Genomic DNA, 16,569 nt, shown 5'->3' with positions numbered 1-16,569 from the left:
AGATAGGTGTTATATTACTGTTCTGATTAAGAGACCCTTACCATGAGAAGTTACATATTGTACATTTAATCAGGGATTCAAGCTTGTGACCTACCTTCTGATTTCCAGTGAGTTAAGTCCAAATTTCTGTTGCAGGCTGTAATTCCACGGCTGTTCAGATAAAATCAGGGGTGCACCATTTTTGTACCTGAGGTAAAAAGGTAAATAGGTTGAAGTCTGTCAGACATTTTGGTTTTATAATTAACATTAAAACAAAAGTGATCAACAGGCTTCACTTGGGTGCTTCACACCTTTGCCCACTGGTTACGCATGCACATCTTTCACTAAGCAAATGCCAGTGCGGCTAAGTCTAGAACAGCCAGAGGGGGCATTTGATCCGATTCTGCCTTGTGCGGGGCCATTGTTGAGGGGCAGGCGTTTGCAGCTCATTGAGCTTGATCCCATATCGGATGGTGGAACCCATAGCTGCAGGTTATCAGTACCTCAGCTGAGCTTCATGAATACTGAGCGCACAGTCTTTTCATCAGCGAGTCTCACAGCAGCTCAAGTATCAAGGTCGACAGTTTGGCACGTAGCCCGAATTAACGCAGGTACTTTCATATTAATACAGAGGTTGGTATTCAAGTCGTGTTTGTGTCATGACGCCTGTTGTTTTTTTTTGCTGCTGTACGTATCCTCATACTTCCCCTCAAACTTTCAGAAGTTATAGCTTTCAATTGTTCCCTGAAAGTTATGATTAATGTTCATGAGACTTTTCCTCGTCTAACTTACTCCAGTCATGAGTGAGTAAAAAAAAGGACACCAGTCTGTAATACGACCCCGACAATAGAATGTAATAGAAATGTCTTAAAGGTTTCACAGTGGGGCTTTTAAGGCCAAAAGAATGGAGCGCTGCGGAGTCTTACCATGTGACCTTCGGGGGTGGACAGCCCTGGACGGTGCAGCAGAGTTGGACTGTCATGCCCTCCCAGACGCAGTGAGCCCTGAGTGGGATTGGAAAGTCTGGGACCTTCTGACTCAGACGCTCCAGGTATTTCATGTGGGCAGATGCCTTCTTTTCTGCCTGAGGGGAAGACGGATACACAAGGTGCAAAGTTTACAGATAGTTCCTGCAGATATGATGAAAAGTAACATACTGATACATTAATTCTGGTAATAACTTGAATGATCTGATGGTGGTTGTGCACTGGAAAAACACGCTCTCGACTAGGGGGCAATTATGCAAAGCCAAAAAACATTTGTTCCTGAGACCAACACTTGCTTAGTACCTGTCTGCGAAGGGCCTTTTTGTCAATCCGTGTGCGTAACACATGCTGGCCCCTGATCACAGCCAGCTCCACCTTCTCAGCCTCGTTTCCAAACATGGTCCATTTATCTCTGTAATACTCTTCATCAGCAGCCAGTGTTTCCTTCAGGATCTCCCTGGTGAACGCAGCACACATGTCAATATGTTAGGGAATGTGTCTCTGTTTATAAACCAACTTGTTTTAGCCGTAAAGATGGCTTAAGAATTTAAATTGAGGCCACACAACCAGTCACAACAACAACAACACGTGTCCATCAGAGGACGTGCTTTTCTTGGCACCTAAACATTTCACTCTGTCCAAATTTACAGACAAATGCTACTTCTATGATATCTGGCAGCCTGTCGTTTAAAAAGCTCTGTGATGAGTTTGGTGGTTTGCTGCTCCGTTTACACCCACGTGTCATTTCACGCCCTCACACACGTTCACAGGGTTCTGAGAAGTTTTTACGAGTGGAACATCAAGCCCCGCTGCCACGTCTGCTTCACATCGCTGGGAGGAGACGCAGGGCGGGCCATCTCACATCTCTCTTGTGATGGATGCGCACCGCTCCAGGAATCCTTCAGGTGTGGACAGTTCAAAGCTGTAGTGCATCGCCGGCTGTGTGACATCCTTGACTTCTCTTTCATCAAGTTTGTCGTCAAGGAGATGGCAGATAGCTGTGATAGCCTATTCACTCAGAAGAATTCTTCTATGAAGGTGGCATTGTAAGTAGGGCAACTGTCGTGGCTGTGGACTGAGGTTCCGGCCTGTTTCTTATTTTACGTCTTCGCTGCAGATCAGTGAATCCCTATCTGGCCTGCATCTGCTGGACCTGCACATATACATGGACTCGCACATTCTCTCATGTACATGCATGTGCAGTTTACACACTCCAACTCACATGGTCATGAATTTTTCCTGACTTCTAAATACAGCATTTTAACGCTCCCCTCTCTCATCGCCTGAGGGGTGTGAATCCTGAATAGTCTTTTGATTGACGCTCCCCAGGGCTTAATTATTTGAACACGTAACAAACACACACACACACACACACACACACACACACACACACACACACACACACACACACACACACACACACACACACACACACACACACATGCACACACAGCCCCAACAAACAGAGATGGCCACTGGCCCTACAGTGCACAAACAACATGAATAAACATGAAAATAATTACGTATGCATAGATGCATTTGCAGACAAGTACATGCAAACGCACACTGATATCTTGAGGTTCCCAGAAACACAGGTTTTGGACTTTTTCTGCCATGGGCGTGTTTAGTAAAGTATGTGTCTGTCAGTGCTTTTAATCTGAGGGCTCAGGGATTTTAAGCCTTGAGGGGAATGAACCGCTGGAACACATCAAGTCAGCGGGTGTGAGAGGTTTTATAGCTTAATTATTGCTCCGAATGGAAATTTTAATATTTCTTATTGGTGTGAAGAACAGCAAACCCCTCCTGCCCAGAGAAACTGGGCATGCATGAGTCAGCTGCATAATTTACATGCCACCCCTTAACCACCAGGAGGAGATAACGGAGAAACCATTATGTGAATCAGACAGTAATGCGTGATTTGAGCCACACGCACCGGCGCAGGAAGATCCGGCGCGTCTCATTTTCCTCACAAATCAAAACAAATGTCATGCTGCTTCATCCTGGAAGACTCGGGCCTTCCAGAAATAGTGAACCAATCCCCGAGAGCTCTCGACTTCATCCTCCCGTCCGTCCGCTCTTATCCTGGGAGGAGTCAATCACCTTCTGCATCATTAGGTTTTCAGCCTTAAATATCCACCCACTCCACATCTGTCTCACTGCTCCTGAGGCAGATGAGACTGGGGAAGAATGCAGGTTTGGTTGGACGAGGAGTTGACCGTGTGTAATCTAGAGGGTTTTAATGGGAGGAAAAAATATTATGATGATTTGGAGCTAAAGCATGTTAGCGGACGGGGATGTTGATGAGATGCAGGGTTGCGGTGGGAGAACTAATGAGATGCCAAGTTGGCAGCGCCACGTTGCTGCAGCAGCTGAGGTTCATTACTGTCAGATGTGTTTTTGTCTTTCAAGAGGGTGCGATTTCATCCTCAATGACTTCCTCCCCTTTTCACTCTCCCTCCTCGTCCACAGTGTCGTCTTCAAATGTCATTGTGACCCCTGTCAGTCCGCGTATTCTCTCTTTTGCAGCCACCTCCCATCCAGAGGCTCCTTTCAACGCTTTAAGAAGAATATATCTGTTATTTTTAGCGGCGATGAAGAAGTCATGTCAAATCCGTTTTGACACAACACGTTTCCAATTCAGGTTCCGGATGAATTTGAGAAAAGGCAAGAGGGCTGCCGTTAATCCTTCAAAAGTGAAAGTGGTATTGAGTCCCAGCGCAGATACTCTGTGACCCAGACGGGACGAGGTGCCCCCACAGTAGTAAAGGGATTTCTGTAAAGGAAATTAGACCACAAGAGGCTTCCTGTTCCCTGTGACCTAAACATCCCCACTCTGGGACTTTTTGAAAAAAGATATTCGGCATCCTACTTGTGACAGCTGAGCAGTAATCCTGTCCTGAAAACATGATCCCAACACACTTAGAATGTTAAAGATGTCTCCCACACAAAAATCCTCTCAGATTCTGATTCAGGAGTTAAATACTTTTTCTTGATTGGCAGCAAATCAAGTCCAGCTTCCAGCCACATGCTGACTTTTTAAACCTCTAAACTTTGGTTAATGAAATATAACCTGCATGTCCTGAATTATAACATAATTAAGTTTTAAAGAGTCCTGCCTTAAGGAAGAACGGTTAATGCATGTGATTAGAGTTGAAACTTTATTCAGGGCTTGTAACTGATGATCATTTTTACTATCAATTAATTTACTTCCTATTTCTCGCTTTAATCATTAATCAGTTGATCTATGAAAGTTAGTAAAGGTTTTATGGTCCTTCACTCTAAACTACAGCCACTACTTTTCCAAATCCCAAATCTAGTTTAAGACAAAAGAGACATTATCAAGCGCGTTTCCTCATAGAATCACTTGAATAGTTTTCTGACCAATTAAACTAATCATCAACTCAAACTCTTCTCCAGTGAGATGTGACTTCTCTTCCGTCTCCGTCAATACAGAGGAACTAGTTCCTGCTGGAGGACTCAGTCGAATGGTTGTGGTTTATCGGCTTCATGACATGAAACGGCGAATGATGGGGCAGGTCCCCCAGCTGGCCTTTCACTGACAGACGAGGCTGAAGAAAGAGCTCTGATTTCCGTTGTTCACTGAGACTCTCGTGTTGTCAATGCAGAGAAAAGCTCCAGTGAGACTTGAATCCACCGAGTGAAGAGAGAGGATGCAGTGACGGACTGATGGAGAGGACAGATGGAGATTTGAATTCGCTCCATCTCGTCATTGATTTATTGTTGTAAACCTCAGCTATTAAAAGTTTGTCAAAAAAAAGTTTTAATTATCTAAACTCTCTAAACTACTGTATTACTTAAGTTGCCAGCTGGGTGCTACAGCTTGTCTGTTGTATTAATGTGATTGCGCTGCAGGATGCTGGAGAAATAATAAAGCTTTCTGCCGTCTTTATGTCCCAATGTGCTCTTACAGCACAAATATGTTTTTAAAACATTTCATCTTATAACTACAACTACCTGTGTATTTTGTAAATATTTGTATTTTATTTCTAAACTGCTATGGTCCTATAAGTCCAAAATAAAGGTTAATTCTCTGTTTTATGTCAATCTACAAAATACTAATTAGATGCTTACTATGATATTAATCTTGTTATGGGTGGGTGATATGACGATATTATACCTACAATATTTATATAGTATAATAACTATTTAACTGCAAAACCTCATAAGCTGTACTGTATTTGATATTTAGTCTTTTTAGACAGTCTGGTATTTCATCAATTAATCAATCAAGTTCTTCCTAAACTTTATTAGAGCCTGGGGGATTTATTGTTTGGTCTATAAAAACCGATATGAGCCTCACAAACATATGCGTCTGTGTTTATATTAACCAATAGGAAATGTTTTATTTTACAGAATAAACAATGCACAAAAGATGCGCAATTTGACATTTTATAATAAAGTTTATGGTTATGTAAAATAACAAGCCTCATTAAGATTGTTTGATAATTACATTTTAGAATTATTGCCATTTTATTGCCATTGCACTGCTGCCACATGATTGGATAGCTACATGAACGAGCTACACGAGCGAGCAGTTGAGCAGATGTTCCTAATAAAGTGCTCACTGAGTGTATTTTGTGCCTCACCATGTCCTGTGTCGGGGGAAGCTGTCCCCGCTCAGGATCTCCTTGACGGACATGACGTCAGCGGGGATGATGGGATAGAAGTCCGAGTAGGAGGCGTCCTCATCACTGTGACATCCAGAGAACGTTGAGGGAGGAAGGAAACAAAGGCTGATTAACACAATCTTGCAAATCGGCCAATGACACAGGTGAAGGATTAAAGAACAGAAATCTTCCCTCCACAGTTATTCATTCTGCTGATGGAGGGATTGAGTGCTCTCCTTAGCACACCTGTTCATTTCCTCATGGTTTATGACACGTTATCCAATCCCAAGTTCATCAGACAGTTATTCTGCTCCGCCACTAGAAAGCAGCAGTGACTCTCCCTCCTCAGTGTGAGCGGCAGAGGAGGCCACACGTCAGTCAGAGCCGCAGTAATGCAGGCAAACACCAGAAACATGAGCTTTGATTCATTCTCAAACTCCAGGGGATTCGCTTTAAAGCCGGCAACTCTTATCTTACAAAAAGCGTCTGTAATGGATATATTCTGTCTCCTCTTCCTCTCGTGAAGGACTAGCAAGATAAACAGTGACGAACCAAAATTCAAACAAAAAACGGCAAAACTGCAAAGAAAGTGAGAATCCACGAGAAGCGGAGACTCTTTGAAATACGTCAGTGTGTGTTGTTTGTTGCACTAATACTCTCTGTCAATCTTTGCGGCTCAGGGGAAAGCAAGCGACGTGCAACACGGCAGATTTATCTCTGCCGAGCGCAAACACTCACATGTTGTCCGAAACATTACGATGGGATATTCGGATTCAGCTGATAATTCAAAATGCTGCTTTTTGTGTTTCCCTCTGCCAAGGTTGTTGTGTTTTCACCCTCGTCTGTTTGTTTGTTGGTTGCTTTTGTTTGTTTGTAGGCGAGGTTATACGAAAACTACCCATGATTACGGAATTCTTCATCACTTTTTTAACATCGCGAGTTATTTGGCGTTATCACCGGTTATCGACATTGTCTAGCTATGAGCTATGAGCTATGAGCTATGAGCTATGAGCTGCCAGTGCAAACTGCGGGGCCCTGATTGTGAAATGTTAGGACCCAAATCATCTGCTTCTGCTCTGTCAGTGTTTCCCCTTTTTTCTGACTGGTGTAGACACACACGCTCTATTGTTTGGAGGGAGCTTATATAACCGGGAGCGACAGGAGCTGCTGGTGCGACAGCGGTAATGAATCAAAAAAGGGTTTTGGATATAATTCAATCGGTTGTTCACGGGACAATGGCGGTTGTAATTGTGATGGTTACAGGAGGTCATCAGCTGCAATGTTCGTGTTTTAATCCACAATGTGTCTGTGTCCGCTGGTGATGGAGCAGTTTGTGTTGTCGTCACTGGACACGCACAGTAAAGTGACGACAAATCAAAGACACTGCCAGCTGCTGTCTCTCTCTATTTAGACTTGGTTAGTGTCTTTATCGCGGGCACATTGTCACGCAGACACACACAGACAGACAATAGATAAATGGTGTGTGTAAAGCTATACTCAAGCATGAGCTCACCATGTAAAGAGCCAACACTAAACTGAGCTGACCTTTTCAGTGCATCCCCATTAAACAAGGGGCGTTGCTGTGTCGCTGGGGACAAGGCCACTTGAGGCAAAGATGTTGAAAGACAGTTTTGTAATAGAAGATGCATTAATTTAAGTTTTTCTTTAATTCAGACGACTAATACACGTTTAATTACAACCTCAGTGACGTGATATTTAGAGTTTTAATGCTTTTCATATACGTTTCTGTCTGTTTAATGGGTTAATAGTTACAAAACCCTTTTGCCCAGTGTTATACTACATTACAGTACAACACTGGAAAGGGATAAACACAGAAATGACATGTTTGTCTGTCTGAACTGTGTGTACACCCAGGTGTGTGTTGCACGCCAACAACCACTACCTGGCCTCAGGCGTTGCTTTGAACCAGCCATCTTACAAATGGCAATGCAAATTGACGTTACTTCTCCTTTTCTTTTGTTTGTAAGCTGAGAGATTTCCCCATTTCACAGCCCTCCGAGGACAACTTCTGCTTTTGCCGTCTTATTTTTCTCTTTTGCTTTGTTTAGCTTCCCTGAGTGTGTGCCGAGAGGCCCGGGCCGTTGAATAATGTAGTGCGGAGCTCGGGGCTGGGGAGCACGGCCACAGATATATACACACACGGACAGAAACACTCATGGCATGCATACGAACAGGAGCACGGAGGAACCACGCAAGCAAAGCCTCAGAGAACAGATTACACTGCTACTGTGTGCAGGGGAACGGAGGTTGAGCATTTAATGTGTTTTTTATAAACAACAGGCTTCCTCAAAATATATTAACTTGGCGTAACCAGCAGGAGGAAACAAAAAAGAGGGAACCTGAGAGGCACTGGGTGAATTGTCATCATTGTTGTGTGCACGTCAACAACTTGTGCTAAAACACATCCCGTACCTGTGAGCTTATTGTGCAAACAAGGAGAAAAAATAGATTTTTCTAAAACTGTTGTTGCGCAGCTGTTGTGTTATTTAGTAGTTTTGTGTGGGAAGCCGCCCAGAGGCGAAGTTGTTCAGTCTAACATGAAGATACATCTGAGTATTCTTCCACTGAGGGCGTTCGAAGTTTAAATTTCACGATGCACCTGCTCTCTCTCTCTCCCTCTTTCTCTCTTGGATCTTTTTTTTTTTTTTTTTACACAGAAAAAGACATAAGCTCTAAGATCAACTGAACCAACAGTGATAGAATAATGATGGAATGGGTCCACATCCATTCATTTAGTGGTGGAGACCCCCCAGGTTAGCCTAATTTAATGACTCACTGCAGCAGGGGGGCTCTTGAAATGAAAGTAAATTTGACTTGAGACTATTAGAGCACAGTAGGAGTGATTCATATGAGATCTCACTGGACTCATTTGGTAGCGTTAGTGAAGTTTGTGTGCAATATAATTTTTTTTCTAATGCCACACAGCAGCTGAACAGGCTACGTGTGTATGCTGCTGTATCCTCCCAGTATAGTAGAGTATCTGAACATTACTATTACATCACTTCAAGGACTGAGTGAGTGAAAGATTCAAAATCATGCAACTTGTAAAGAGCAGCAAATAATTCAAAAAAAGTTTTTATTCATGACTTTGGTGGAAAGGTTCGATAAAAGCAAAATAAGATATAATGCAATGGAGGCAGATTTAATGATATTTCACGGTTTCCACGTCTGTGTGGCTGCGAGGGTTCAGCATTAGAGGCCCCATCATAAACCGGTTCTTTGTTCTGTGCATCTAACTTATGTAACAGCTGCATTTCTCTTCCCTGATCGTTGTCGAGCTGTCACCCAGTCTCACACGGCTTATTCATGCTTCTGCAGCCAAACAAAGGAAGTGTTTGTCTTGCTCTCAGAGGTTGTCATCAGGTTGTTTCTAGTGCATATATATCCACATACCCAGGATATGTAAAGAAGTGCGTCCATGTCAGTCCCGGAGATTGATCCGGGCAAACAGGTTTTACCCAGTTGTCGTGGAATTGTAGATTGCAGAAGTAGATAGACAGAAGTTTCCACAAAATTTCCTGAGAAATTTTAAGATATCTCAGGTGTGTTGTGAGTCATGATCTGTTCTTTGAACTTGACAGTGTTTTTTCGGCTGCTGTTTGTTGAACTTGAGCTTTTAAACCACAAGAGAGGAAAATGTTTCAAGTGCTCAGGACAAGCCTGCAGAACCACTTCATGCACCGCGATAAAAAGTTTTCTTTTCATCTGCATTTGTTTGTCAGTTTGCAGGATTACAGAAAAAACTACTATTACTACTAACTACGTTTTGTGGAGGGGTGGGACATGAACCAAGGAAGAACCCATTAAATATCATATATATTCATTACTTTCTTTAACATTGTGTAATTGTGTAATTGGGCGTTTTTCCATCTTGATAGAAAAAATAAGGCATGTTTAAGGGACTGTTATTTATGAGTGTGTGCAATTTGTTTTATATCTTATTTTGAGAGCTGCTGTGTTTTACAATGCTTGTGCTATAGGGAAGTCCCATTTACTATTTGTCTTGGAAACCAGTAGTTGAACTGGAACACCTTCTGTTTACTCACCATTTCACCTTATACCCACAACACAATAGCACTACTCACTTCATAGTAATTCAGCTGGTTTATTTAGTGCTTCTATCCACATATTAACGTGTGCATAAATCGGGCTGAACTGCCAAAACAGAGACGCCCTAATACCTGGTGCTGACGTCTCTGTGGGGCAGTGGGACTCAGTGACAAGTGAATGTTGCATGAGCGTGCATTGAGCTCACAGCTAATTCCACTGGTCCCCAGGTTGCACTTTAGTGAATGTGATGTCTCACAGGGCTCAGAATAAGCAGCCGTGTTTCCCCTTAAATACATACGTCATGTCATCCTCCCACTGAAAAAACAAATCAGCCGTGAACAGCTTTGCATCAATTATTCAACAATATACAAATCAACTTTATCTACTTCGTTATTTATTTAGGTGTAAATTTGGGGCAGAGTCTGTGAACACAGAAGAAGAATAAAGGACGATGTTCTCTGATGGAAAAATGTGGGCTTAACGCAAAACAGCCTCAGTCTTAACTCGATCAATTAATCTGTTCCATTTGTTCCAATTTTTTTTAATAAATGAAGAAATGTACCTGCTGTATGAGATCATTTCAAATATTAATCAGCTTGTTTCATGAGGTCTGTGGCCTCAAGCGTCTGTTTCCTGATACCTGAGCAATGGCTTTTCCTTATTTTGTCTCATTTCAAGATAATTTCTGACAAATGCCTAAAGCCGGAGATACTGAATTATTTCAACATGTTACCGGGATTTTTCTCTTGTTGTAATTAGAATCAGGGTAAAGGGCTGAATATGAGACAAATGCCTTGTTGAGATGAACATAGTTATTTTCACTGTTGTAGAATTCAGGGGAAACCTCTGAAGCTACTGCTGAATAATTCTGATTAGAGTTTCTTTTTTTGTCAGGAAACACAAAAGCAGTTTGGTAAGAAAGGTTATGATTCATAAGACTCTGTTTATGCTCCCAAACCATGATAAATGGTCTGTGTTATTGGTGGTCAAACTAAATGAGCCAATGTCTCTTTAGTTTCATCGCAGACAACAGCAAATACAGTGAATTCTCCAGTTGTAAGTATTTATGAGTGGATTAAAGTAAACTGGTGTTTTTAAGGATAATGCAATATTCTGTATTTGCCTTATTGTTTACAAATCCCATTACAAAGACCTGAGCGAGGGATTCAAACATATGACCAATTTGTTCTTATTGAGGATGTAAATCATTGAAACAAATTTTTTAAATATTAAAGATATGTTGTATTCATTCTGCCCCAGAAGCAAAGCAGTTCAAAGAAGTAAGTCAGGTCCGTGATGAGTTTACACAAACTTCCCACCTGAATTCTACATTTATCGTATGATGGAAGAAATCACCCTGTGTTGTCAACGGAGATCTATTGCTGAGAGAAATAACCTGAATCTGGCTACACACACAAAACCGTTGTCAGTATCATAGATATTGATTTTATTGTAAAATAATTTTTGGTTGGTTATTCTTCTGGATGCTGTTTTTAAACTATTACTGTCCATCCTCAGAATAATCTCGGATACATTTGGTCTCTGATGCTGTGTCCAGCCACATTTCGGTAATGGTGTGTGCACCTGGAAGTGAAGGTCCTCTTCTTGATCTGGGAGGACAGCTGCATACTGTGAGACATCTGGGACGACTGCTCCTCCCGCTCTCGCTGCATCACCATCCTGGTTTCCATGGTAACACCCAACCGGCACCTGTGGAGGGAGGGGAAGCTGAGCGATGAAGGTGCAGGAGTACGTGGGAGGCAGAGCGAGGCAGAGTCGGCGAGCGACAGTGGGACACTGAAGCGAAGCATAACCACATTATCTTAAAAGAAGTCAACAGCCGCTTGTGACTGAAGCAACCCAATCTACGTTGTCTCATTTCAAGTTCAGATGAGTTGCTAAATGAACGGCCACTTTGCAGTGAAGACACTGCAGCCGAGGCAACAGGCGCAACTATTTATTTTGTGCTTTGTATTCAAAAGACACCTCAGAGTTGCACTTCTAGTTCTTCTGCTGAGTGGAGGTGGTTAAGTAATGACTGTTCCACTTGGTCGGGGTGCAGAATTGTAAAATCAGTCTCCAGCCTCCACTCCAGAGAATTATAATTGGGCCAAAGGGTTTGGTAAATATATGCAAATTGTTAACTGCACCATTTAGATATGTGATGAACAAGTGCTCTCTAAAAGTACATTAGTCTTATATCTTAAGTGTTGGGACAAGAAACCAAGGGGGAGGGGGGGGAGTCATTAATAATATGTTTTTCAATCAATATCAGCCACAATCCTGCATCAAAAACGTGCATCTAACTTCTGCCAGCCTCCTGATTTCCAATTTGCACATATTAAGAATATAAATATCCTCTGTTGAGAGGAAAGTGGAAAATTCAATCATTTAAAAAACATATGGTGTCCTCAGAAAATACCTTTTCCGCGAATATTTGCATTTGCAAAGCTCCAATCACTTGTTTTTTCCCGCCCATTATTGCTTGAAAAACGATCTTCATAATTGTTAATCAACTTTGGATTACCTGACTAATCATCTCAGCTTTAATAGGCATCCGCAATGTGATTTTCTGATGTCATCCGTCATATTTTCTGCAGCGTAATCTTTGTTTTTCACGTTTAGAATGTCTTTCTTCTGTTTGGGGAAAAAAAAAAAGGTGTCTCACGATAAATGAATCGCTCCTTTGTGGGCCACTGAGGTTCTAATAATTCATCAGCTGAGGTCCGGCATGGTGCTGCCCACACCCTGCCCGTCATTAATCATGTGGCTGCTCAGGGGAAGTGAATTCAGAATGTGCCCAACAAACAGAATCAGGTCACGCCTGACTGATAACTTCATTCGCTCTCGCCCAATTGCAACCACCTGTGTTGTTGTCATAAACCAGCGTAATGTGTTATTTCCTCTCATCTCCATCAATTACATTGTGGAGAACAGCAGAGTTAGCTAACAGGCTAGCAGGCCGGCTCATTCCCTCGTTGCTGTTGCTGTGGCTCACTGTTGTGCAAGGGGAGAGGTTTGTTTGAACATGGTTAATGGAAGGTCGACCTCTGGCACATTAAAATTGATCAGTCTCCATGGGAAGGCCTGATCCTGGGGCCCTGTAGGGAGCGGAGCAAAAGCAAAGTTCCACACATATAGTGCAGCTTTCAGCCTCTGGAGGGGAAGGGGGGCGGATATTTAAAAGAACGGTGTTAACAGGTAAAAAAAGAGAACAAGTATTTAGTGTTCTAATAATTCAAGGGGAGTCAAAAGTGTTGCTGCTGAAAAGAAGTGGATGCAGAAAGTGTTTTAAAGAAAACCGATTTCTCTTTGTTTAAGTGAAATACAAAGCCAGTCAGTCTAGTTTGCGGAGACGGTTGCAGTGATGACAAAAGGCAAATCTCAAGCATCAGTACATCCGCAAACATGCAGGTAAACTGGATGGGTGTTGAGGACTAATGCTCTTGGATCAAGTTAAAGCTCTTTGGTGGAGTTTGCGTATCCGACAATCAGCTTTCACAAGAGTATAATCTGACAGAGACGGTGTTATGCAGTGACGGAGCTAAAAGTTAAGAAGCTGAAACCTCGTTCAGGAGAATTTGTCGGGGAGTATCATGTTGCCTTTTTCTGAGCTGCTGGAACCAAACATGTCAGTTGAGCTGTCACAACGTGGATTACTGATATGGCACAGGATAATGAAAAAAACTTTTTCTCTCTTGCTGAAGAAAGAATGAAAGAAGTGGCCACAAAAAATAAATGCACTTGAGTGTGGGATTCCTGTAGCTTTTAATGTGGGAAAGGAATTACCATCTTTGAAAGACATAACTGTAAATAAAAGATGGACGACGCATCTCCACTTCTTTCCACTATTCAGAAATGAAGCCAAAATGTCACAGATACGAACTTCGCCAGCTTGTGTGGGGGGGTGGGGGCTATTGTGTCAGCTGTCAATCATGACGGAAATAACTAATCAAAACCAAACATATCAGAAAACATGAGCAGTTGATCATATGTTTGTGTGATATGGATTATCTCAAATTAGAGAAACCATCTTTGAGAATTTCTTTGGGCGTACTCTTTTTAGTTTGGTCCATATCCCATCTGTTAACATGGAGGAGGTACTTCATGCCATCATGAGAGAGGAATTAAAAGCTACGTTCACTGAGGCCATGAAAAGACGAGACCATTAAGACGGTGATATAGCTGGAAAAACAAAAAAGAAAAGACATCTCTGACAATTCAAAGACAAAATTATAATTTACTGTATTGTGCAGATGTTCTATAGTCTCACATTTTGAGTTTTTATTTTTTTCATTAACATTCTCTGTTCTTTAATGTCCCAGTAACCTGTAACTGATGAAAGACATTCGTGCTAAATGGAAACGAAGGCTGAATAAAAGGAAATCCCACTCACGTGTTCTTTAAAAACTGAAGTCCTCTGCGTGCCAAAGATGTGTGGGACAGAAATATCCCACTTCCACTCCGGGGGCCTGCCTGTCTGTCTCTGAAGAAGTGGTTCGGTCTCACCTCTCTGTCTTACCTGCCACTGTCTGTCTGCGTCTCCCTCACACTGTCCCCGTCTGCGTGGATGAAGCGGTGAGGGTGACCCTAAACACAAAGTGTCCTTCACTGCCAAGTATGTTGACACAACTGCTCTCTCACTCTTAAGTTGATAAATATAGACCAATGACAGCTCCCCATACACACACACACACACACACACACACACACACACACACACACACACACACACACACACACTTAACCTTACACAACAATCTGCCCTACATGCACACGCAAAAAACCCACAACAGCCACACACTATCATTGTCATCAACCAGATCGATTTACATTTAAATCCACGGACACACTTCTAAGAGATAACACACAGGCCTCCTGTAGAGAAAGAGACTGGACTAAGTGACCTGAGCAGCTGAGAGAAGAACCGGCTCTGGTGGAACTAAACATGTCGACTCAATCACTGTCAAAAGAATACATATTTATGTCATCCCACCTGGTACGAATGTTGAAAAATTAAAAGCAGGAGAGTGACAAGATGGAGAAGGGAGAGGGGGGGGGGGGGCGGAGAGAGAAAAAGAAGGGGGAGATTAACAGGGCGTCAGGATGGAGAACAAATGGAAAGGAGCAAGTCAGCTGTTAAGTCGACTTAAGCACTTAAGCAGAGTCTCTGTGAGAGTGAAACTCGAACCATCTGGTTCCTCCTCATTAAAAAATCTGACCCTGGACCCTGTTCTTCAAAAGCAAAAGGTCAATAATGTCAGAGGCAACACCTGAGACTCCACCTTCCATTCTTCAGTTTGTAATTTGTCCTCTATTTACTGCCCTCCATCTTTTTTCTATGATGTCTATATACTGATGATCATCAATGCAATACGACATGTTCACAATGCTTTGGTATAAACACATAATTCATACTGTACGTTTTCACATTCTCCTTTTCCTCTGCTTTCAAAAACATAATTTTGTTTCATGGGATTCTTTAACGTTTATTTTGTCAAACCACAAATCTTTATTGCAATATTTCCTGTCATCGGGACAATTCTTTGCATTTTTATTAATAATGATGTCAGACAAGAGGCTGAGTACGAGTGAGAGAGCCACAAAAATAAAGTTTGGTGCTCAAAACATAAACCCAAACTCAGATGTTTCACAGGTATAATTCTGGAATCATGAAAATAAAGGAGGTAACAGCTGCTGTTTCATCTGCAAAGACTTGGCTCCTGTTAACATGGTGGAGAAGAAGTATAAATAACGACATGTGTTGTTATCCAGATATGAAATTAGCTCTTATCAGGACTTTGGCCCCATCTATGATTAGATCTCAGATTAGTTCCTGTCATGAAACATATTCAGTCCATCAGAACTATGCATGTCCGTGTGATAACTCCTCAGTCCCTCTGAAATATTTGTCTTTTATTGTCACTGCAAACAAAACCTCAAATGAAGCCCACTTGCCAATTAAAACACAAGTATCCGTGTTGTAAGGTTTTGTGTGTGTGTGTGTTGTGCTGGAGAATTTTTTCTTCTTAATTATGTCCCTCTGCAAGAAGCCCACATTATATATTATAAGAATCTGTTGCCATGGCTGCCTGATTTTGTCTGTGTGTGTTTGTGTGTCCAGTAGTGTTGACTGACGGGGACTAAACAGCGCACAGGGGCCGTGAGGACAGAATCACTCAAGGCCGCAGCATTGTATGGAAGGATGGGGGGTTATTTATAAGCTTTTAGAGGCCACACCTGCCTCTAGAATATCAGCACACAATACAAGCTGTGGCTGCCAGGCCTTCGTCTCATCATACATCAGCAGTGACTGTCGCACTAAGAATAACTCCGGGGACAAAGCAGCTGAGGTCCACCTTCATTAGTTCCTCTCGGTTTTGGAGACTCCTCGACTTGCTAGTCCCCCGGAAACATCTCGTGTCGCGTTGTCCTTTACTCCTGACAGTCCTCACAATAGGAAAAGGGGGTCGCTCTTGTGTTTTTCTTGAAAACATTGCGATCACAGAAAGTTTTCTGCTTCCTTTAAAGCCCGTGCACATCGGTCTGGTTTAGTGCCTGATTCTCTGCGACCACAAATGCAAATGAGTTAAGTGGCACTTTCCCAGAGCACCTGATGTGCCAGGAGAAACATGCACGGCGAGCCAACAAGGAATAAGTATTTGCTGCACACCCAGAACGAGTCGACGTGTTTTATTAATCATTAATATGCCTATTCACAATTCATGCTCGCTGTGCGGTTTCTCCTTGCATAAATTATGAATTACAGCAAGAGTCAGTGCGACTGTGTGGCAAACGTTTATTCCATGTTTTATCTGTTTTTATCATTGTTATCTGCACCTCCGCTGATGCAGAGGATATCATGTTCTTAATGTACAAGTCACTGTGGAGAGTGTGATACCTCA

At 42.3% G+C, this 16,569-nt stretch overlaps 2 protein-coding genes across 3 annotated transcripts in view; both read right to left on the bottom strand.

Annotated features, from left to right (window-relative positions):
- myom3 (myomesin 3) overlaps positions 1 to 14,217 on the bottom strand; it is a 50,896-nt gene extending 36,679 nt beyond the window's left edge. For both annotated transcript variants that reach the window (XR_004616597.1, XM_034612163.1), the window contains exons 1-6: positions 14,061 to 14,217; positions 11,249 to 11,374; positions 5,573 to 5,677; positions 1,269 to 1,422; positions 906 to 1,063; positions 95 to 187 (exon numbers count right to left, since the gene is read on the bottom strand). Coding sequence is in view for 1 of the 2 variants with exons in the window: in XM_034612163.1 (XP_034468054.1) it covers positions 95 to 187; positions 906 to 1,063; positions 1,269 to 1,422; positions 5,573 to 5,677; positions 11,249 to 11,355 (617 nt within the window). In the remaining variant the exon portion in view is untranslated. The remainder of the gene's footprint in view (positions 1 to 94; positions 188 to 905; positions 1,064 to 1,268; positions 1,423 to 5,572; positions 5,678 to 11,248; positions 11,375 to 14,060) is intronic.
- Positions 1 to 16,569, bottom strand: part of LOC117777400 (hemicentin-1-like) — a 1,765,934-nt gene that overhangs the window by 746,416 nt on the left and 1,002,949 nt on the right. The window lies entirely within an intron of this gene.

Source organism: Hippoglossus hippoglossus, chromosome 16 (genome assembly GCF_009819705.1).
Source record: "Hippoglossus hippoglossus isolate fHipHip1 chromosome 16, fHipHip1.pri, whole genome shotgun sequence".
Classification (NCBI taxonomy): Eukaryota; Metazoa; Chordata; class Actinopteri; order Pleuronectiformes; family Pleuronectidae; genus Hippoglossus; species Hippoglossus hippoglossus.
This window is presented reverse-complemented; position numbering and strand designations above follow the sequence as displayed.